The sequence below is a fragment of the Herpailurus yagouaroundi genome, unplaced genomic scaffold, assembly GCF_014898765.1.
Source record: "Herpailurus yagouaroundi ecotype Mexico unplaced genomic scaffold, PumYag 67702, whole genome shotgun sequence".
NCBI classification, from domain to species: Eukaryota; Metazoa; Chordata; class Mammalia; order Carnivora; family Felidae; genus Herpailurus; species Herpailurus yagouaroundi.
Window position 1 is genome coordinate 1,041,110 of NW_024420501.1, and position 21,932 is coordinate 1,063,041.

General features: G+C 46.3%; 1 protein-coding gene across 2 annotated transcripts in view; it reads left to right on the plus strand.

Annotated features, from left to right (window-relative positions):
* The first annotated feature begins 383 nt into the window (after positions 1-383).
* The window catches only part of LOC121025797 (transmembrane 9 superfamily member 2-like), an 89,368-nt gene continuing 67,819 nt past the window's right edge, over positions 384-21,932 (plus strand). The window contains exons 1-5 of one of the 2 annotated variants that reach the window (XM_040468534.1): positions 384-588; positions 10,493-10,560; positions 12,605-12,698; positions 17,591-17,718; positions 18,390-18,519. In XM_040468534.1, coding sequence (XP_040324468.1) covers positions 511-588; positions 10,493-10,560; positions 12,605-12,698; positions 17,591-17,718; positions 18,390-18,519 — 498 coding nt within the window. In that variant the 5' untranslated portion in view covers positions 384-510. Of the gene's footprint in view, positions 589-737; positions 1,098-10,492; positions 10,561-12,604; positions 12,699-17,590; positions 17,719-18,389; positions 18,520-21,932 lie in introns of those variants that run through there. The other variant, XM_040468533.1, reaches the window with a different exon arrangement.

Here is a 21,932-nt window from a genome sequence, read left to right on the forward strand (position 1 = left end):
TTAAACAGCTTAACTGGCTAGTTTGTATCACTGAATGGCTTTTTGGGGTCTGCTGTATTTTTTTTTTTTTTTTGCGGCATTTATGTTAAAATTGCTTTAACAAAAAAATACGACGCGAGCCACGTCGCTGTAAATATTCTATGTTCTAGCAGCCACACTTTATTTTTAAAAAAATGTCTTATTTAACGCAATAGACCCTAAATATTGTCATTTCGACCTGCAATCAATATACGAATGCAGAGGTTTGCACTCCTTTTTCCAGGCAGTCTCTGATATTGGGTGCGCATTTGACACTTATGGAACATCCATTTCGGACTGGCTGCATTTCTAGCGCCTAATACCCATCATCCTGTACGGTCTGGCCCCGGAATTCCCCCCCTTTCCCTCTTTTTGTCCCCCCCCCCCCCCACCTCGCAGGAAGAAGTGAAGATGATGGGGGGCGGTAACACTGCTACTTTGGGGCCGAGGCAAACTCGGGGAGGACGCAAGACCCTGTGATGTGACGTCGAGATGCTGAGAGACCTCTCCGCCAGACTTCCCTGTCCCCCTCCCCCGCACCGCGAGACAGCACCAAAGGCAGCTCTCGAGGTACAGCCAACCGCTGGAAAGTGCCGGGCTGCGGGTGGGGGGATGGGGGAATGGAGGACGCGGCGGGGAGGGGGTGGAAGGCGCAGCGCGGACCCGCACGCATGCGTATTGAACGCGCTCGCAAACACTGCCTGGCGCCCTAGCAACGGGTTCCAAGCCACTGTCTCGCCGTAATAAGTGGCCTTCCCAGGAGTTCTCGTCCAACCAGCCGGTCTAGGCTCCTCCCGGTCCACGGTTCTTCCTTATCATTCCCGCTTCTCCCCTTCCACTGGTTCAATCTCGCCTTCTGGTGTGTGTGCCCGAGCCCCGAGGCGGTTCCTAAAATGAGTACTCGTTTCCGCCTGGGAACCAACCCCTGGCGCCTCAGGCTCGCCCGGCCCGGGCTGAGGTGGCTGCTGGGGCTGGGGCTGTTCCTGGGGCTTCAGGCTTCCCGCAGCGCAGCTTTCTACCTCCCCGGGTTGGCTCCAGTTAACTTCTGCGAGGCATCCCGAGAGACTGCAACCTGCAAGGTGAGGACCCCTGGGAGGCAGTGAGATGTGAGGGGAAGGCTTTGGGTTGGGGTATCGGGCACACCAGGGGAGACCATGGTCGTGAGCTCTTGGACTCGGACCCGGAACGCCAAAGCCCTGTCCATAGATGTGTCTCAACGTCCCAGTCTCTGAGCCTCGCACTTGGGAGTATCTGGACCTTTCTTTTTCCCGGATTCTATTTCCCTCCCTTTTGGCTGCTGCCCCGTGCTGTGCCTTCGTCCAACTCCCGCTCAGCTCCTTCTCCCTCACAGCTCCTCCTTTCCCCCCTTTCCCTCAGCTCCCTCCCTTTTATCTCAGCTTTCCTCTTCTCTTCACTCTGGGCTCTGCTCCTCCCTTCCCACCTTCCCTGATAGCCTCCCTGTCCATCCAGGCCCTGCCCTTCCCCTTTCTCTCTCCTGTAGGCCCCGCCCCTCCGCTTATCTCCCCACTCTAGGCCCCGCTCAACCACCCAGGCCCCGTCCCGCCCCTTTCCTCTCCCTTCTAGGCCCTGCCCCTCCGCCTTCTTCTCCCCTCAAGGCCCTGCCTCTCGCCCTTATTCTACCATCTAGACCCCGCCCTTCCGACAAGGCCCCGCCCCTACACCGAGACTCGGTCCCTCGACTTTTATCTCTTGTCTAGGCACCATCCCTCCCCTTTCCTCTCGCCTCTATGACCCTCCACTCTGCATGCCTCTCCCTTCTAGGCCCTCCCCACCCCATTCCTCTCACTTTAATGCCCCACCCCTCCCCTTTCCTCTCCCCTTTGTGCTCCGCCCCTCCTATTTCCTCTCCCATCTAGGCCCCGCCCTTCCACGCAGGCCCGGCCCCTCCGCTTTCCTCTTGCCTCTAGGCCCCGCCCCTTCAGCCACGCCCCCCTCCCACCCACTTTTTTTCTCCCCTCTAGGGTCGCCCCTCCCCTTTCCCTTCTCCTCTAGGCCCCTCCATTTCATGCAGTCCCCGCCCCTCCGCATTCCTCACCCCTCTAGGCCCCGCCCCTGCAACCAGGCTCCACCCATTATCTTTCTTCTCCACTCTTGGCCACGCCCTTCAATCAGGCCACGCCCCCACTCTATTGGCCACGCCCCCCACCCGCCCCCCCCCTCCAGTTTTTTCTCCCCTCTAGGACTGGCCCCTCAACTTTCCTCTCCCTTCAGTGTTCCCGTCCTCTCCCCAGGCCCTTCCCCTCCCCTCCCTTCCCCTCCTCTCCCCTCTCAAGGCCCAGGCCCTCCACGTTCCTCTCCACTCTGGGCTCTGTCCTTCCACTAACGCCCCGTCCCTCCACCCAGGCCAGCCTGTCCACTTTCATCTACCCTCTAAGCCCTAGCCCTCTTTTCTCTTCCCTCTAGGCCCGCCTCTCCAACCAGGCCCCGCCCTTCCACTTTCCTCTCCACTCTAGGCCCCTCCACTCCCTGGTCTTGTCTTCTCTAGGCCCTGCCCCTCCACACTGGCCCCACATTTCCCCTCCCCTCTAGGCCCCGCCCTTCCACCCAGGCCCCACCCCTCCACGTTCCTCTACTCTCTAGTCCCCGTCCCTCCAACCACACCCTGCCCGTCCAGTTTTTTCTCCCCTCTAGGACTCGCCCCTCAACTTTCTTCTCCCCTCAGTGTTCCCATCCTCCAGCCCCCTCCCCTCCCCTTTCCTCTCCTCTCTAGGCCCAGGCCCTCCACTTTCCTCTCCACTCTGGGCCACGCCCTTCCACTATGACCCCGCCCCTTCACCCAGACCTACCTGGCCACTTTCATCTACCCTCTAGGTCCTGACCCTCTTTTCTCTCCCCTTAGGACCAGCCCCTCCTCTTCTACTCTCTAGGCTCTGGCCCTCCACTTTCCTCACCCCTCTAGGCCCCGCCTCTCCACCCAGGCCCTCCCCTCCCTTCTATGCCCCACCCCTCTCATTTCCTCTCAAGATTCCCAGCCTCCACCCAGGCCCCTCCCCTCCCCTTTCCTCTCCTGTCTAGGGCCTGGCCCTCCACTTGCCTCTCCACTCTAGGCTCCACCCCTCTCCCCTCTAGGCCCGTCCCTCCAGCCAGGCCGAGTCCATCGACTTTCTTCTCCCTTCTAGGCCCCACCCTTCCACATCACTCTCCCCTCTAGTACCTGCCCCTAGAACCGCGACCTGTCTGTCCACTTTTTTCTACCCTCTAGGACCGTCCCTCAACTTTCCTCTCTCCTCCCAGGAGCCTCCCCCCGCCTCTCCTCTCTTGTCTAGGCCCTGGCCCTCCACTTTCCTCTCAACTCTAGGCCCTGTCCCTCCCCTTTCCTGTCCCCTGTAGGCCCCTCCACTCCCCTTTTCTCTCGATCTAGGCCCCGCCCTTCCATGGTCCTCTCCCCTCTTGGCCACGCCCCTCCAACCAGACCTCGCCCAACCATTCTGCTCCCCTCTAGGCCCCGCCCTTCCACCCAGGCCCCACCCCTCCACCTTCCTCTCCCCTCTAGGCTCCGCCCTTCCAACCATGCCCTACCCATCCAGTTGTTTCTCTCCTGTAGGACCAGCTTTTCAACTTTCCTGTCTATGTCCCCATTTTCCACCCAGGCCCCTCACCTCCTCTTTCCTCTTCCCTCTAGGCCCCACCCCTCCCCTTTCCTCTCTCCTCTAGACCCAACCTCTCCCCTTTCCTTTCCTTTAGGCCCCTCCTCTTCCTTTTCCTCTCTTCTCTAGGCCCTGCCCTTCCACGGAGAACTGTTCCTCCAAGTTCCTCTCCCCTCTCCCTCCCTCTATGTCCCGCCCGCCCCTCCCCTCCCCTTATCTTTCCCCTATGGCCCTGCCTCTCCACCCAGGCCCCTCTCCTCCCCTTTCCCCTTCCCTCTAAGCCCTACCCCTCCCCTTTTCTCTCTCCTCTGTGCCCAGGCCCTCTCCTTTTCTCTCCCCTCTAGGCCCTTCCACTCCCAGGTCTTGTCCCCTCTAGGCCCCGCCCCTCCACACTGGCCTCTCCCTTCCCCTTTCCCCTCCTATCTAGGCCCTGCCCTTCCACTCAGTCCCCATCCCTCCGGGTTCCTCACCCCTCTAAGCCCTGCCCCTCCAGCCAGGCCCTGCCCATCCACTTTCTTCTCCCCTCTAGGCCCCGCCCCGCGTTCCTATTCCTTGTAAGACCTGCCCCTCCAACCATCCCCCATCCTCCCCTCTAGGACCCGCCCCTCAACTCTCCTCTCCCCTATCTACATCCTCCACCTAGGCCCCTCCCCTCCTCTTTCCTCTCCTCTCTAGGACCCGGCCCTCCACTTTCCTACCACTCTAGGCCCCGCCCTCCCCTTTCCTCTCCCCTGTAGGCTCCTCCAGTCCCCTTTCCTCTCCCTTGTAGGCCCCGCCCTCTGCTTTGGTCTCCTCTCTAGGCCCTTCCACTCCCCTTTCCTCTCCCCTCTAAGCCCCGACCTTCCATGCAGGCCCCACCCCTCCGCGTTCCTCACTTCTCTAGGCCCCGCCCCTTCAACCAGGCCCCGCCTGACCACTTTCTTGTCCCCTCTAGACCCCGCCCCTCAGCTTTCCTCTCTCCCCCTTATGTCCCCATCCTCCACCCAGTCCCCTCCTCTTCCCTTTCCTGTCCTCTGTAGGCCCTGGCCCTCCACTTTCCTCTGCAATCTGGGCCCCACCGTTCCACCAGGGCCATGCCCCTCCACCCGGGCAACTTTCCTCTTCCCTCAAGACCCTGCTTTTCCCCCCGGCCCCGCCCCTCCCCTTTCCTCTCTTCCCTTGGATTCACCCCTCACCTTTATTCTACCCTCTAGTCCATGCTCCTCGCCTTTCCTCTCCCTTCTAAGAGTCGACCCTCTCCTTTATTCTACCCTGTAGGCCCCGCCTTTCCCCTTTTTTCTACCCTCCAGGCCCCTCCCTTCTACCCAGGCCCCGCCCCTCCATGTTCCTCTCCCCTCTAGGCTTGGCCCCTCCACTCAGGCACCTCCCCTCCCAATTCCTACCTCTCTGTGCTCCCCCCCTCCCCTATAGACCCTGCCACTCCATCCAGGCCCCATCCCCTCCCTTCTCCCTCTAGGCCCCAATGCTCCCTTCCCACCGCTCCCGTCTGGGTCCCACGCCTCCCACCTAACTCCACCCCACCCTCTTTCTCTTCCCTCTTGGCTGGCTGTCTTCTCTTAGTTCCTCTGCTTCCTCCTTTCTAGGCTACTTCTCCACTGCCCTTCTGGGCTCCTCCTGGGCCTCCTCCCTCTCCCCCCTCCCTATTGGCTGCTCCTCCTCCTCTGTCGGGCTCCTCTGCTTTCCCCCTCCATGGCTCCTCCCTCTTCCTGCCCCTCTCCCTCTCCCTATTCCTTTTCCCTATCCCTGAGCTCAGTGGGTGGCTCAGATCTCTTGCAGGTTTTTGGGTTCAAGTCCTGCCTGGGGCTCTGTGGTGACGGCTCAGGGCCTGGAGCCTGCTTCAGATTCTGTCTCTCTCTCTCTCTCTGCCCCTCCCCTACCCAGGATCTGCCTCTCTCTCTCTCTCTCTCTCTCTCTCTCTCTCTCAAAAATAAATAAACATTAGAAAGGGACTTATTTTTCTGACTCCTAGTTGCCTGATCTAGTGTATGAGGGAGTGTTCTGGCATACCACAAGGGCACTGGGAAGCTCAGAACAGTGCTGGGTGTGGTTTGACTACATTCTTAACCAACTTGAAAGTTCCAGGGATTTTCTAAAGGCCAGTTGTAGGTGCAACAAGTTTGCTCTTAAAACTTGGAATTTGCCTTTTCCTTCGAGAAGTATTGATAGTAATTTCCTACAGAAATGGCCTTTAGGGGCACCTGGGTGGCTCAGTGGGTTAAGCGTCCGACTCTTGATTTCGGTTCAGGTCATGATCTCACAGTGCATGAGTTCAAGCCCCACATCGGGCTCTGCGCTGACCGTGCAGAGCCTGCTTGGAATTCGCTCTCTCCCCCCTCTCTCTGCCCCTACCACGCTTGCTCCCTCTCTCTCTCTCTCAAAATAAACTTAAAAAAAAAAAAAAGAAATGGCCTTTAAAAAATATTTTTATGTCTGCTTTCTCTCTGGTGATACCTCATCTTGGCTCTCTATTTCAGCAGGCTTCCTAGCAAAGAAACATCTTTAATCATAACAAATATCTGGAGTTTCTTTTCTGTGAGCTCGTTTCTTTTTAGGCTGTTACTTGTATCCCTAATGTGTTCTACTTTTTATTCTGAGATTTTGCCTTCTGTCTTTTGGTGAATCTCTCATTTCTAGGTTCAACACTCCAAACTTCCTTCACTTGCTAGTGTCCAGCCCCTTGATTTTTTTTAATTTTTTAAAATTTTTATTTATTTTTGAGAGAGAGAGAGAGAGAGAGAGAGAGCCAGCATGAGCAGGGGAGGGGCAGAGGAGAAGCGAGACAGGGGAAGGGGAGACCCATGAACTGCGAAATCATGACTTGAGCCAAAGTCAGCCGCGTAACCAACAGCTACCCAGGTGCCCCAAGCCCCTTGATTTTTTAAAAAAAGTTTATTTGTTTATTTTGAGACACACACACACACACACACACACACACACACACACACTCACATGAGAGCTGGGGAGAGGCAGAGAGAGAGGACGAGAGAGACATTTCCAAGCAGGTTCTGTGCTTTCAGTGTGGAGCCTGACGTGGGGCTCGAACTCACGAACCATGAGATTGTGACTTGAGTCAATACCAAGAGCCTGATGCTTAATGAACTGAGCCAGCCAGGTGCCTGTTGATTTTTTTTTTTTAGTTTAAAAATTTTTACTAATACAAAAGCAATAGCAGACAAGCAAAAATAAGAAAAGAAAAGCATTGATAATAACAATAGATTTACTACTTCTGATATCTTAGTATGTATTCCAGGGGCGTCTGCCTGGCTCAGTTGGAAGAGTTCATGACTCTTGATCTTAGGGTCATGAGTTTGAACCCCACATTGGGTGTAGAGATTACTTAAAAAAAATAAAACCTTGAAAACCACATATATTGTACATTTTTTTCTATATATACTAATATCCACATTTGTATATTTAAAAATTTTTTCATGTTTATTTATTTTTGAGAGAGAGAGACAGAATGCCAGCAGGGGAGGGGCAGGGAGAAAGGGAGACAAGATCTGAAGCAGGCTGCAGACTCCGAGCTGGCAGCACAGAGCCCAATGCGGGGCTCGAACTCACAAATCATGACATCGTGACCTGAGGTGAAGTCACTCCACAGACTGAGCCACCCAGGCCCCCTGCCACATGTTTATTTTTAGCAATATGCATTTGGTGTTCCTTTGTGCCTTTCCATGCCTTAATAGCTCATTTCTTTTCAGTTTTGAATAATATCCCACTGTCTGAACGTACCACAGTTCGTTTATATATTCACCTACTAAAGGACCTCCTGGTTACTTCCATGTTTTGGCAATGATGAATAAAGCCGCTCTAGACATCGTGTAGGTTTTTGTGTGGACGTAAGTTTTCAGCTCCTCTGGGCAAATACCAAAGAGTATCATTGCTGGATTGCACGCTAAGGATATGTTTAGTTTGTAAGAAATTGCCAGGCTGTCTTCCAAAGCGGTTGTACCATTTTGCATTCCCACTAGCAATGAATGAGAGTCCACCTGCATTGTTTACCAACATCGAATCAGAATATCCATGTTATTTTGTAACCCGCACTTTTGTATTAACTCCATCTTTCCATATGAACACATTTTTAGGGGCACCTGGTGGCTCAGTCGGTTAAGCGTCTGACTCTTGGTTTCGGCTTAGGTCACGACCTCACAACTCGTGAGTTTGAGCCCCGCCTAGGGCTCTGTGCTGACAGTGAGGAGCCTGCCTGGGATTCTCTCCCTCTCCCTCTCTCTCTCTGCCACTCCCCCGCTCATGCACAAGAGCGTGCGCGCTCTCTCTCTCTCTCTCTCAACAAATAAACATTTAAAAAAATAAAAAACTGGGGCGCCTGGGTGGCTCAGTCAGTTAAGCGTCCGGCTTCAGCTCAGGTCATGATCTCACAGTTTGTGGGTTCAAGCCCCGCAAACTGTTTGTCAAACTGTTCCTGTTTGTCAGTTGCCTCTTGGTTTTGCTTCTTGTGTTTTGTTTTTGTTTCTGTTTTTTGCCATTTCGAAAAATTGACTTCTAATTTATCAAAGGAAATTTTTAGGGGGGCTCAGTTAAGCAGCCGACTTCAGCTCAGGTCATGATTGCATGGTCCCTGGGTTAAAGCCCTACATCTGTACTGTCAGTGTAGAACCTGCCTGGGTTCTCTCCCTCTCTCTGCCCCTCCCTGACTCATGCTGTCTCTCAAAATAAATAAATAAATAAAACAATTTTTTTGGGTCTGAGTTTTGTGCCCTGTTTCAAAAGGTTTTAACTAAGCCAGCTGAGATTCTAAAGTAATTCTCCCCTGGTTTCTTTTATTACTTTCACGGTTTATTTATTTATTTTTTTAAAATTTTTTTAACGTTTATTTTTGAGACAGAGAGAGACAGAGCATGAATGGGGGAGGGGCAGAGAGAGAGGGAGACACAGAATCTGAAGCAGGCTCCAGGCTCTGAGACATCAGCCCAGAGCCCGACGCGGGGCTTGAACTCATGGACTGCGAGACCGTGACCGGAGCTGAAGTCGGACGCTTAACCGACTGAGCCATCCAGGCGCCCCTACTTTCACGGTTTAAATTGTAACACATCAAGTTGGTATTTCCTGGTGTAATGTATGAGGTAAGTATCCAACTTACCTTTTTTTTCCCTCAATCACTGAACAGTTGTCTCAACCCCATTATAGAATAATTTGGTTTTTTTCCACTTGCTCTGAGAAACTATTAAGGTTCTTTTAAATACATTAAGCTCCAGGGGCGCCTGGGTGGCGCAGTCGGTTAAGCGTCCGACTTCAGCCAGGTCACGATCTCGCGGTCCGGGAGTTCGAGCCCCGCGTCGGGCTCTGGGCTGATGGCTCAGAGCCTGGAGCCTGTTTCGATTCTGTGTCTCCCTCTCTCTCTGCCCCTCCCCCGTTCATGCTCTGTCTCTCTCTGTCCCAAAAATAAGTAAACGTTGGAAAAAAAATTAAAAAAAAAAACATTAAGCTCCAAATATGCATTTAAAAATACAGTTCAAATCTTATGTACGTTGTGTTTTGGAATTCTAGATAAGAAGTATTATCCTTAATTATCTGCTGTCCTTTTAGAAACTTTTGCCTGTTCACCTTCGCAAAACTATGACTGATAAATGTTGCTATTGCTAACTGCCTGATTAGATTTCAATTAAGTGAAGATACGATGCTCTTACGGAGTTATAGTAAGGCTCGTATTTGTTCCCAAACTTGATTTTCTACATCCTTTTATTACAAAACATCTAACCATATGGTAAAGATGATAGCGGATGTTCATTTTTTTTAAAAAGGCAGTTTACGGAATTTTGAATAAAATGATTACCCAAGTTCTGCTGTTCTAGTGGTTTTAAAAATCCTGTCTTGTAAATGATCAGGAACACAGCTGAGGTCCAGGAAAGTAAGAAGAAGTATCCTGTGAAAAGCCAGGCTAGATGTCCTAATATTCATGTACTAACTCTCAAGCTCTTTAACAAATCTGCTGATTTATTCCACAAATTGAGGGCTTGCTTTCTAGCAGATGGGGGGGGGGGAGAGAAGGGAGAAGAGGCATCACGACAACTGACAGTTGAAAAGAAAGACCTAAAATCTTTACCAAGAAGTTTAAGTTCTTTCGTAGGGGTGAGGAATGTGGGTATTAGGAGTGTGGGTAACGCCAATGGCAATTTGGCTTTGGAGCAGATGGTTCTCACCTCAGATACTGAGTAAGTCACGGAGTCAAAGCTGGCACAAGGATTAAAGTTCAAAGTGACCCTGAACCATCAGGGAAAGTTACATTGTGATCATCACGTTCTGTTTAAGATAGGAAAGAGTGAAGTGTATTTTAGAATGATTCTTATAAAAGTGGTTAAAATAATACAACAGGTAGTTTTCCGACACGGGGCTTGAACTCATGAAACTGAGATCATGACCTGAGCCGAAATCAAGAGTCAGATGTTTAACCGGCTGAGCCGCCCAGGTGCCCCCCTCCTTTAAAGAAAATAAGTATCTCATTTTCTTAACCTGAATTCCATGGACTCCAAGGGTCCTATGAAGCCTCTTAAAACAGAGCCGTGACTTTGGTGAATACGTGTGCTTTTCTGGGGAGAGGGGCCATGGCTTTCATCAAGTTCTCAAAGGGTTCTATAATTAAAAAGGGTTAAGATGGCCGAGGTATCTGAAAAATTTATGTAGTCAGAGAATCCAGTGATTCCAGCCAAATGAAATGTTATGAATTTATAGCTATACTATGTTAAAAATTTATAACACTGTACTAAGTTATAAATTTATAATTGCACAGTTATAAATTGATGGGAGCAATAGACCCCATTACCTTTCAGGTACTTCATTATGTATTTTGCAAGTGCTACCTTATTTTATCTCGTATTATTAACGAGTGTTTTCTTTCCGTTTTGTAGTCCACAGTAGCACTGTTTGTAAATAGATTGGACTCCGTGGAATCTGTCCTACCTTATGAATACAATACGTAAGTTATAAGTATTATAATTATGTCTGATATAATTGATATAATTGTGGTTATATCACAATTATGATATTATTGTGTTAAAATGTGTTAAAAAGATTTTTTAACGTTTATTTTTGAGAGACAGGGAGAGACAGAGCATGAGAAGGAGAGGGGCAGAGAGGGAGGGAGACACAGAATCCAAAGCAGGTTCCAAGGCTCTGAGCTGTCAGCACAGAGCCCGATGCGGGGCTCGAACTCACGAACTGTGAGATCATGACCTGAGCAGAAGTCAGACACTTAACCGACTGAGCCATCTAGGCGCCCTAGAATGTGTTAAAAAGTTTTTAATGATAGTGAATGAAAGCCCTGGATATATTAAAGATTTATGGTGCTAATTTTGTAATAAAGGTAACAGGAATGAAATGATTAGAATATAGAGATTTCAATGTGAGACAAGTGTTTAAAAATTTAAGAAGTTGCCATATTTGATTTTTCTAAGAAAAGCAAATTATAAATTTACTACCTTTTGAAGTTACAAAAATCTTCACAGATTTGTAATGTATTTCTAAAACATAGGCTAGTTAGGTTTATCCTAAGGTACTTAATGAATGCACCTGCTTAGTTTAATAGCATAATCAAGGTTAAGATCAGTCATTTGAGAATAACAAAAAATGATGTACTTAAACATTTTTTTTAATGTTTATTTATTTTTGAGAGAGACGGACAGAGCACGAGCAGGGGAGGGGCAGAGAAAGAGGGAGACACAGGATCTGAAGCAGGCTCCAGGCTCTGAAATGTCAGCACACAGCCCGCCCGACCTGGGGCTCGAACTCACAAACTGTGGGATCGTGACCTGAGCCGAAGTCAGATGCTCAACCTACTGAGCCACCCATGCGCCCCACAAATGATGTACTTTTTAGAAAAATAATTGTAACTCCCTTTGATATTGCTTTATTTCCATTAATGAAACAGAGGTAAAATCAGGTCTAATTTTCATTAAAATACCAAGTTAAATGTTAAATGTTAGTATAAGCATTTTTTTTCTTTTTTTTTTTTTTAATTTTTTTTTTTCAACGTTTATTTATTTTTGGGACAGAGAGAGACAGAGCATGAACGGGGGAGGGGCAGAGAGAGAGGGAGACACAGAATCGGAAACAGGCTCCAGGCTCTGAGCCATCAGCCCAGGGCCCGACGCGGGGCTCGAACTCACGGACCGCGAGATCGTGACCTGGCTGAAGTCGGACGCTTAACCGACTGCGCCACCCAGGCGCCCCAGTATAAGCATTTAAAATATTACACAAACCCACCAACTGATTTTATCTTCTACCATTTTATATTCGATTTTGTATATTCACTTTACTTAAAGGTAGTTGTAATTCTTTTCATGTAGTAACCATTTGATCTGTGAGTGAATTTGTGGGCATGTATTTGAGGAGGGGTTTTGTTGTTTCAGTTTTCCTTTGATCAGAACCGATAATTGCAGTTTCTAGATGTCTCAGGTTAGAATTACTACACATTTTAAGCTATTGTTTGCTTATTTTTATGTAATTTGAAGTTTAGCCCTGAAAATACCATTCGTTTTTTTCTTTAAGATTGTGATTACCTACATTACAGAAGTCAAGAGCAGTAACATGAGCATTTTAAATAATGAATTCAGGGGCGCCTGGGTGGTTGAGTCGGTTAAGCGTCCGACTTCAGCCAGGTCACGATCTCGCGGTCCGTGAGTTCGAGCCCCGCGTCGGGCTCTGGGCTGATGGCTCGGAGCCTGGAGCCTGTTTCCGATTCTGTGTCTCCCTCTCTCTCTGCCCCTCCCCCGTTCATGCTCTGTCTCTCTCTGTCCCAAAAATAAATAAACGTTGAAAAAAAAATAATGAATTCATAGCTATAAAAGATTAAATAATTTAAAAAGGAATCTACAATGAAGTCTATAAATCATAATTCGACACCTCTGGGTCATGTTTTTAGAAGCATCTACCATTAACAGTGGAGACGCTAGACAGATTACAAAGATGGATTTCTTTGCTGATGTTTTTTTTTTTTTACCTTACCTGAGCTTCTCTTCTAGCTTTGACTTCTGTAAAGACTCTGAAAAGAGAAATCCTTCTGAAAATCTTGGACAAGTGCTATTTGGAGAACGAATATCATCATCTCCTTATAAGGTGATTCAACTGATCTTCTTATTAAATATTATTTCAAATTGAATCTTTTCCAAACTGGGTGCTTAAAATTGTAGCCAAGAGTCTTTGTTTTATTTATTTTTTTATTATCATTATTTTTTTTTAGTAATCTCTATACCCAAAGTGGGACTCAAACTTTACAACCCAAGATCAAGAGTTGTGGGCTCCTCTGACTGAGCCAGCCAGGCGCCCCGAAGAGTCTTTGTTTGAGATATTTTTCATTTTTTAATGTTTATTTATTTTTGAGAGAGAGAGACGGAGCGCAAGTGGGGGAGGGGCAGAGAGAGAGGGAGACACAGAATCTGAAGCAGGCTTCAGGCATGCTCTGAGCTGTCAGCACAGAGCCGATGCGGGGCTCGAACTCATGCACCATGAGATCATGACCTGAGCTGGAGTCAGACGCTTAACTGACTGGGCCACCCAGGCCGTCCCTAAAGAGTCTTTGTTTTATTTAAAAAAAAAAATTTTTTTTTTCAACGTTTATTTATTTTTGGGACAGAGAGAGACAGAGCATGAACGGGGGAGGGGCAGAGAGAGAGGGAGACACAGAATCGGAAACAGGCTCCAGGCTCCGAGCCATCAGCCCAGAGCCTGACGCGGGGCTCGAACTCACGGACCGCGAGATCGTGACCTGGCTGAGGTCGGACGCTTAACCGACTGCGCCACCCAGGCGCCCCAAGAGTCTTTGTTTTAAAAGGAGGTCGGGAAAAAGGAAAGGAGATAGAATGTGGTGTTGCCAGAAAAATGCATTTAATATGTGCTGTTCAAACTGTCTGAGGTTCCACGTAAAGGTTTTGTCTTTCAGGTTTTACTTTTGCTTTGTAAAGGAAAGAAGCTTAATTTATGGTTCCTGCATATTTTGGGTAGGGTGATATAAGCAGATGTAATTGGACTGTCGTTCTCTATTGATTTTGCCTTCAATATCTTAATAATATTGGGATAGAGTAAGGATCTTTTCATAAGCAGTTATGATTATGAAGGCATTAACTTTTTCCTTCCTTCTTTCCAAATTCATTGAAATATACTTGAAGTACAGTAAACTGTGTGTATTGAAAGTGTGTAGTTTGGCCAATTTTATTTTTCTTTAATTAATAAAGTTCATTTATTTATTTTGAGAGAGAGAGAAAGAAAGTGCATGTGTGAGTGGGGGAGGGAGAGAGAGAGAGGGAGAGAGAGAATCCCAAGCAGGCTCAATGCTGTCAGTGCAGAGCCTGATGCAGGGCTCAATCTCAGGAACCGTGAGATCATGACCTGAGCCGAAATCAAGAGCTGGACATTTAATCAACTGAGCCACCGAGGTGCCCCAATTGTAATATATGTAGACACTTGTGAAACCATCAGGCATTAGTTTCTTTTAAAACTTTTTAGTTTGAAATGATTGTAGATTCACAGGAAGCTACAAAAAAATCTTGAACAAGGAGGTCTTGGTACCTTTGCCCAGATTTGCCCAACGGTAACACCTTCCTGTTTTTAAAGTTTACTCATGTATTATTTCTGAGAGAGAGACAGAATGCAAGCGGGGGGAAGGACAAGGAGGGGAGGAAGTCACAGAATCCGAAGCAGGCTCCAGGCTCTGAGCTGTCAGCACAGAGCCCGATGAGGGGCTCCAACCCATGAACTGTGAGATCATGACCTGAGCTGAAGCCAGACACTTAACCGACTGAGCCACCCGGGCACCCCTCTTTTCAAGTCCTTTAATTTATTGCTTTGATTCCAGTGTAATTAATGTACGGTGTTACATTAATTTCACGTGTACAATATAGTGATTCAGCAATTTTATACATTACCCAGTGCTCATCGCGATAAATGGTTCTCCATACCCATCATCTGTTTCACCCATCCCCCCACACACCTCCAGTCCTCTCTGTTTCTACCATGTTATTGCAATTATGTTACACAAGTGGAATCATGCTGCCTGCAACCTTCTTGGGATCAGCTTTGTTTTCTGTCAGCATCATCCCCTTGAGATCCACGTGGGTCGTGTGCATTCACAGTAGTACTGCATGGTGTGGATATTCCGGTTTGACTATTTACCCCGTTGAAGGACACTCGGATTGTTGCTCTAGCGTCCGACTGTGATGAGTAAGACTGCTGTGAACATCTAGGTGGAGATTTTTTTTGTGTGCGGCTGGGTTTTCATTTTTCCGGGGTAAACATCCAAGAGTGTAACTGCCGGGTAATGTGAGAGTGGCGTGCTTAATTTTGCGAGAAACCGCCTTTCTCCAAAGTGGCCATACCATTTACGTTCCGACCAGCAAAGTAGGAGTGATGGCGTTTCTCTGCGTCTTTGCCAGCATTTGGTGTTGTCATGACAAAAATCGTTCTTGAAGTATAGTTGACATTTTTTACTTTAACCACTCCGATAGGTGAGTTTCGCCGTAGCTTTCATTTGCATTTTCCTAGCCCCTAATGATGTTGAACACCTTTTCATGTGGGCGTTTACTATCTGTATATGCTCTTCAGTGAGATGTCTCCTCTTTGACCCATTTTCTATTTGAATTGGTTGTTCCTTTACTCTGGAGTTTGCAGAATTCCTTATATATTCTGGGTGTGATTCCTTTGGTGCAACAGTAGTTCGCAAATTGTTTCTCCCAGTCTGCAGCCTGTGTTTTTATCATCTACTTTTAAAAAAGATTTTATTTTTAAGTAATCTCTACACCCAATGTGGGGCTTGAACTCACAACCCCAAGATGGAAAGTCAGATGCTGTACTGACTGAGCCAGCCAGGTGCCCCTTCTTTTCTTTTAAAGTCTGTCTATTTATTTATTTATTTATTTATTTATTTATTTAATGTTTATTTATTTTTGAGAGAGAGACAGAGTACAAGTGGGGGAGGGGCAGAGAGAGAGGGAGACACAGAATTCAAAGCAGGCTCCAGGCTCTCAGCTGTTAGCACAGAGCCCAACATGGGGCTCAAACCCATAAACTTTGAGATCATGATGTAAGCTGAAGTCAGACGCTCAGCCAACTGAGCCACCTTGGCACCCCGATTTATTTATATTTTAGAGAGAGGGTGCGAGCAAGAATGGGAGGGACAGAGGGAGGAACAAAGGGAAAGAGAGAGAGAGAGAGAGAGACAGAAAGAGAGAGAATCCCAAGCGGACTCTACACGTGGAGCCTGACTCGGGTTTCAATCTCATGAGTGTGCTGTCATGACCTGAGCCAAAATCAAGAGTTCACTCTTGACCAACTGAGCCACCTAGGTTCCCCTATTTGTTTATTTTTAAGTAATCTCTATACCCAACATGAGGCTTGAACTCATGACTGAGATCAAGTGTTGCATACTCTTCCAACTGAGCCAGCCAGGCACCCTTATGTTTTCATCTAAAAAATTTTTTAAATTATTTTTTTAGAGTGATTGAGTGAGCAGGAGGGGGACAGAGGGAGGGGGAGACACAGAATCCGAAGCAAGTTCCAGGCTCTGAGCTGTCAGCACAGAGCCCGACGCAGGGCTTGAACTCACGAACCGTGATATCATGACCTGAGCTGAACTCCGATGCTTAACCGACTGAGCCCTCAGGCACTCCTCACCTTCTTAACAGAGTCTTTCACAGAGCAAACTTTGTTAACTTTTTATGAGGTCCAGTAGTCAAGTTTTCTTTTTATGGGTTGTTTTTGGTGTCAGGTCGAAGGAGATGTGATACAGCCTTTAGGTCTTGAAGATTTTCTTTTACGTTTTCTTCTAAAAGTTTCATAATTACTTTATATATTTAAGTCTGTTCTATTTGAGTTATTTTGTATGAGGTATGAGGTTGGGTTCAAATTCCTTCTCCTTCTCCTTCTCCTTCTCCTTCTCCTTCTCCTTCTTCTCCTTCTCCTTCTTCTCTTTCTCCTTCTCCTTCTTCTTCCTCCTGTGCCTGTAGATGTCCAATTGCTTCAGCACCTGCTGTTGAAAAGACTATCCTTCCTCCACTGAATTGCTTTTGGACCTTTGTCAAAATAAAATCACATGGACATAGTTATGTAGATCTATTTCTGGGCTCTTTGCTGATCTCTTCCTTTGGTCTCTGTGTCAGGCATTAGCTTTTTGACAATTAAAGTTGCCCAACATACACTTGTGGCATACCACTGTCCTCATGGAAAAGTGAACTTTTTCAAGAAATGGTGTCCCTTGGAATGAAGAAACAAACATGACCGTATTAAAAAGAAAGAAAGAACCCCGAGAGTGTTCTCCGCAGCTGCCAGTAAGGAACTTTGGGATTAATCTTCGTGTACTTCCAGGATATGAGGTGCTAAATATAACACTTTTCATAGTTTCTTCTTGTTCCTGATTTCCTGATTAATAACATTGGCACTTTACCCTGAGAATCCCTCATAGCTAGACTTTGTAAACAAGAGGCTTCATATGAAAAATATCAGATATTTTGTTATCACTTTTTTGGGAACAGCTCCACTGAGAGTTTCACATACCAAATAATTCACCCATTTCAAGTGTCCAGTTTTTTGTTAAGTAAGCTCTACACCCCAGGTGAGGCTTGAACTCATGGCTCTGAGATGAAGAGTTGCATGTTCTGTTGACTGAGCCAGCCAGGCACCCCTTAAAGTGTCCACTTCAATGTTTTTAGTATATTGAGAGAGTTGTGTGACCATGATTACAATCACTTCTGTTACCACTTTTAAGTGAAGGGTTCTATATGAGAGTTATTGAAGAAGGCAAATTGGTCTTAGTCGTGAAAGCATATTGTGTGTGTGTGTGTGTGTGTGGTGTAATCATTTCAGGTATAAATCGAAAGTTAAAGGAGATAGTGTTGAGGATGATGGCACACTGAAGTCTCTGAAGGAAAGGTTTATCTGTAAGATAAATTGCCTATTTTGCGACCCCTGATTTATAAAACTTAGCCAAATCTTTTAATCTTTTAATTCTTTCTCAACAGTTTCCTTTTAACAGGACAGGAACATGCATAAAAGTTTGTGTAAAATCCTATGATACAGCAAATGATGACCAGGAGAAAAAGCTGGCCTTTTTGAGGAAAGGAATACGACTGAATTATCAGCATCACTGGTAGGTTTGGCAAATGAGAGGACATGATTTAATTTTTCAAGTCCTTTCGAAGTAGTTTTTTTAAAAAAAGGAAGTAGGTTTTTAAAGATTTTTTTAAGTTTATTTTGAGAGACACAGGGACAGCACGAGAAGGGGGGTGCAGAGAGAGAGAGGGAGAGAGAGAATCCCAAGCAGCTTCTACACCATGAGCACAGAGCCGACGCAGGGCTTGAGCCCACGTGAGATCATGACTTGAGCTGAAACAAAGAGTTGGACGCCTGGGTGACTGAGCCACACCCAGGTGTCCCTAAAAAAAAGTAGTTTTTTTAAATTTTTAAAAAATGTTTATTTATTTTTGAAGGAGAGAGAGACAGAGTGTGAGTGGGGGAGGGGCAGAGAGAGAGGGAGACACAGAATCCGAAGCAGGCTCCAGGCTCCGAGCTGTCAGCACAGAGCCCGACGCGGGGCTCAAACACACAAACCGCGAGATCATGACCTGCGCCGAAGTCGGACGCTTAACTGACTGAGCCACCGAGGTGCCCCAAAAGTAGTTTTAATAGGTCCTTGAAATTATATGCTATTTTTTGTAACTTTGATTAAAAACTTGAACTTAAATCCATGCAAGATGATGTTGGTTTTGCTTGGTGTGAAACGCTTGTCAAAACTTTTATTTTTAAAATATTTGTATTTAGGATTATTGACAATATGCCTGTAATATGGTGCCATAATACAGGGGATGGAACAAAGTGCTGCACACCAGGATTTCCGATAGGATGTTTTATTACCAAAAGTGGCGAATCGAAACATGCCTGCCCTATCCATGTAAGTGTTGAGAACTTACTTAGAAATATAAGAATACTGCTTCACTTAATAATTTGCTTTCTAGGATAGTCACTTAGCAAACATTAATGGGACACCTACCATCTTCTAGGTTTTGGGAATACAAACTCAAGTAGACGTGGTCTTTGTCCTCTAGAAGTTCACAGTCCTGACTAAGGAGATAGACCTGTAGACAGATCAATACAACAGAATGTTCTATGATAGGAGACTGAGAGACAAGGAGGATATAATGGAGGGAGTGAAAATGTATTTGTGAAATAAATGGGTGGGTGAGCATTTCTAGGAGGGAAATCAGTGTGATCAAGAACTTGGAAGTCTGGGGGCACCTGGGTGGTTCAGTTGGTTGAGCATCTGACTTCAGCTCAGGCCACGATCTCTCGGTTTGTGGGTTCGAGCCCTGCGTCGGGCTCTGTGCTGACAGCTCAGAGCCTGGAGCCTGCTTCAGATTCTGTGTCTCCCTCTTTCTGCTCCTCTCCTGCTTGTACTCTGTCCCTCTCTCTCTCTCAAAAATAAATAAACATTAAAAAAAATAAAAAAAAAATAACTTGGAAGTCTGAAACTGGATGCTATGATTGGGGGACTGTGAGTAGTTGAGCATGTCTGTGGCATAAGGTTTAGGGTTTGGGAGGTGCAGCTAGAGATGATGCTGAAAAGGTGGCTGGGCAGAAGCTGGGTCGTGGAGGGAGGCCCTGTGTGCGATATTACTTCCTACAGTGCCTGATTTAATCCTTAGAACAGCCCTGTTGCTAGGACCCTACTGCTGCCATTTTATAGGTGATGAAACTCAGTCTCTGAGAGGTTAAGTGACATGACTAGAGGCATACAGCTTGTTAAGTGCAGAAGTAGGAATCCAGCTCAGAGCTTTTTAGCTTGGAAGTTCCGATCTCACGGTCGGCCTTGTGGCTCTCCAGCAGTCTCCACTGGGCCCCAGGGTAACAGGAGTGTCTTCAGACTGCTGTGGAGACTAATGAAGAGGCTTGAATGGCCGCAAAATAGCTCAGCCAGGACAGCACTGTTTTAATTTGTTTTACGTGTCAAGACTCGATGTGGGCCAGCGATGGGGACAAAGGGGAAGAGAGAAGGAAGAATATAGGATGACTGCCCAGTTTCTTGCTTGGTTGTCTAACTGATGGTACTCTTTTTTTTTTTTTTTTTTTTAATTTTCTAAAATTTACACCCAAATTAGTTAGCATATAGTGCAACAATGATTTCAAGAGTACATTCCTTAATGCCCCTTATCCATTTAGCTCATCCCCCCTCCCACAATCCCTCCAGTAACCCTCAGTTTGTTCTCCATATTTAAGAGTCTCTTCTGTTTTGTCCCTTCCCTTTTTTTATATTATGTTTGCTTCCCTTCCCTTATGTTCATCTTTTTTGTCTCTTAAAGTCTTCATCTGAGTGAAGTCATATGATATTTGTCTTTCTCTGACTGACTAATGTCACTTAGCATAATACCCTCCAGTTCCATCCACGTAGTTGCAAATGGCAAGATTTCATTCTTTTCGCTTGCCGAGTAATACTCCATTGTGTATATATACCGTATCTTCTTTATCCATTCATCCATCGGTGGACATTTGGGCTCTTTCCATACTTTGGCTATTGTTGACAGTGCTGCCATAAACATGGGGGTGCATGTGTCCCTTCGAAACAGCACACCTGTATCCTGTGGATAAATGCCTAGTAGTGCAATGGCTGGGTCGTTGGGTAGTTCTATTTTTAGTTTTTTGAGGAACATCCATCCTGTTTTCCAGAGTGGCCGCACCAGCTTGCATTCCCACCAACAATGCAAAAGAGATCCTCTTTCTCCGAATCCTCGCCAACATCTGTTGTTGGCCTGAGTTGTGAATGTTAGACATTCTGACAGATGGGAGATGGTATCTCATTGTGGTTTTAATTTGTATTTCCCTGATGATGAGTGATGTTGAGCACTTTGTCATGTGTCGGTTGGCCATCTGGATGTCTTCTTTGGAGAAGTGTCTATTCATGTCTTTTGCCCATCTCTTCACTGGATTATTTGTTCTTTGGGTGTTGAGTTTGCTAAGTTCTTTATAGATTTTGGATATTAGCCCTTTATCTGATATGTCATTTGCAAATATTTTCTCCCACTCTGTCTGTTGCCTTTTAGTTTTGCTGATTGTTTCCTTCGCTGTGCAGAAGATTTTTATTTTGATGAGGTCCCAGTAGTTCATTTTTGCTTTTGTTTCCCTCATCTCCAGAGACATGTTGAGGAAGAAGTTGCTGCGGCCAAGATCAAAGAGGTTTTTGTCTGCTTTCTCCTTGAGGATTTTGGTGGCTTCCTGTCTTACGTTTAGGTCTTTCATCCATTTTGAGCTTATTTTTGTGTTTGGTGTAAGAAAGTGGTCCAGGTTCATTCTTGTGCATGTCGCTGTCCAGTTTTCCCAGCACCACTTGCTGAAGAGACTGTCTTTATTCCATTGGATATTCTTTCCTGCCTTGTCAAAGATTAGATGGCCATACGTTTGTGGGTCCATTTCTGGGTTCTCTATTCTGTTCCATTGATTTGAGTGTCTGTTCTTGTGCCAATACCATACTGTCTTGATGATTACAGCTTTGTAGTATAGCTTGAAGTCTGGGATTGTGATGCCTCCTGCTTTGGTTTTCTTTTTCAAGATCTCTTTGGCTATTTGGGGTCTTTTCTGGTTCCATACACATGTTAGGATTATTTGTTCTAGCTCTGTGAAGCATGCTGGTGTTACTTTGATAGGGATTGCATTGAATATGTAGACTGCTTTGGGTAGTATTGACATTGCAACAATATTTGTTCTTCCTATCCAGGAGCATGGAATCTTTTTCCATTTTTTTTTTTTTTTTGTGTGTGTGTCTTCTTCTATTTCTTTCATAAGCTTTCTATAGTTTTGAGTGTGTAGATTTTTCACCTCTTTGGTTAGATTTATTCCTAGGTATTTTATGGTTTTTTGTGCAACTGTAAATGGGATCGATTCCTTGATTTCTCTGTCACTTCATTGTTGGTGTATAGGAATGCAATCGATTTCTGTGCATTGATTTTATATCCTGCCACTTTGCTGAATTCATGGATCAATTCTAGCAGGTTTTTGGTGGAATCTTTTGGATTTTCCATATAGAGTATCATGTCATCTGCGAAGAGTGAAAGTTTGACCTCCTCCTGGCCGATTTGGATGCCTTTTATTTCTTTGTGTTGTCTGATTGCAGAGGCTAAGACTTCCAATACTATGTTGAATCCCTGTCTTGTTCCTGACCTTGGGGGGAAAGCTCTCAGTTTTTTCCCCGTTGAGGATGATATTAGCATTGGGTTGTTCATATATGGCTTTTATGATCTCGAGGTATGCTCCTTCTATGCCTACTTTCTTGAGGATTTTAAAAAAAAATTTTTTTTAACATTTATTTATTTTTGA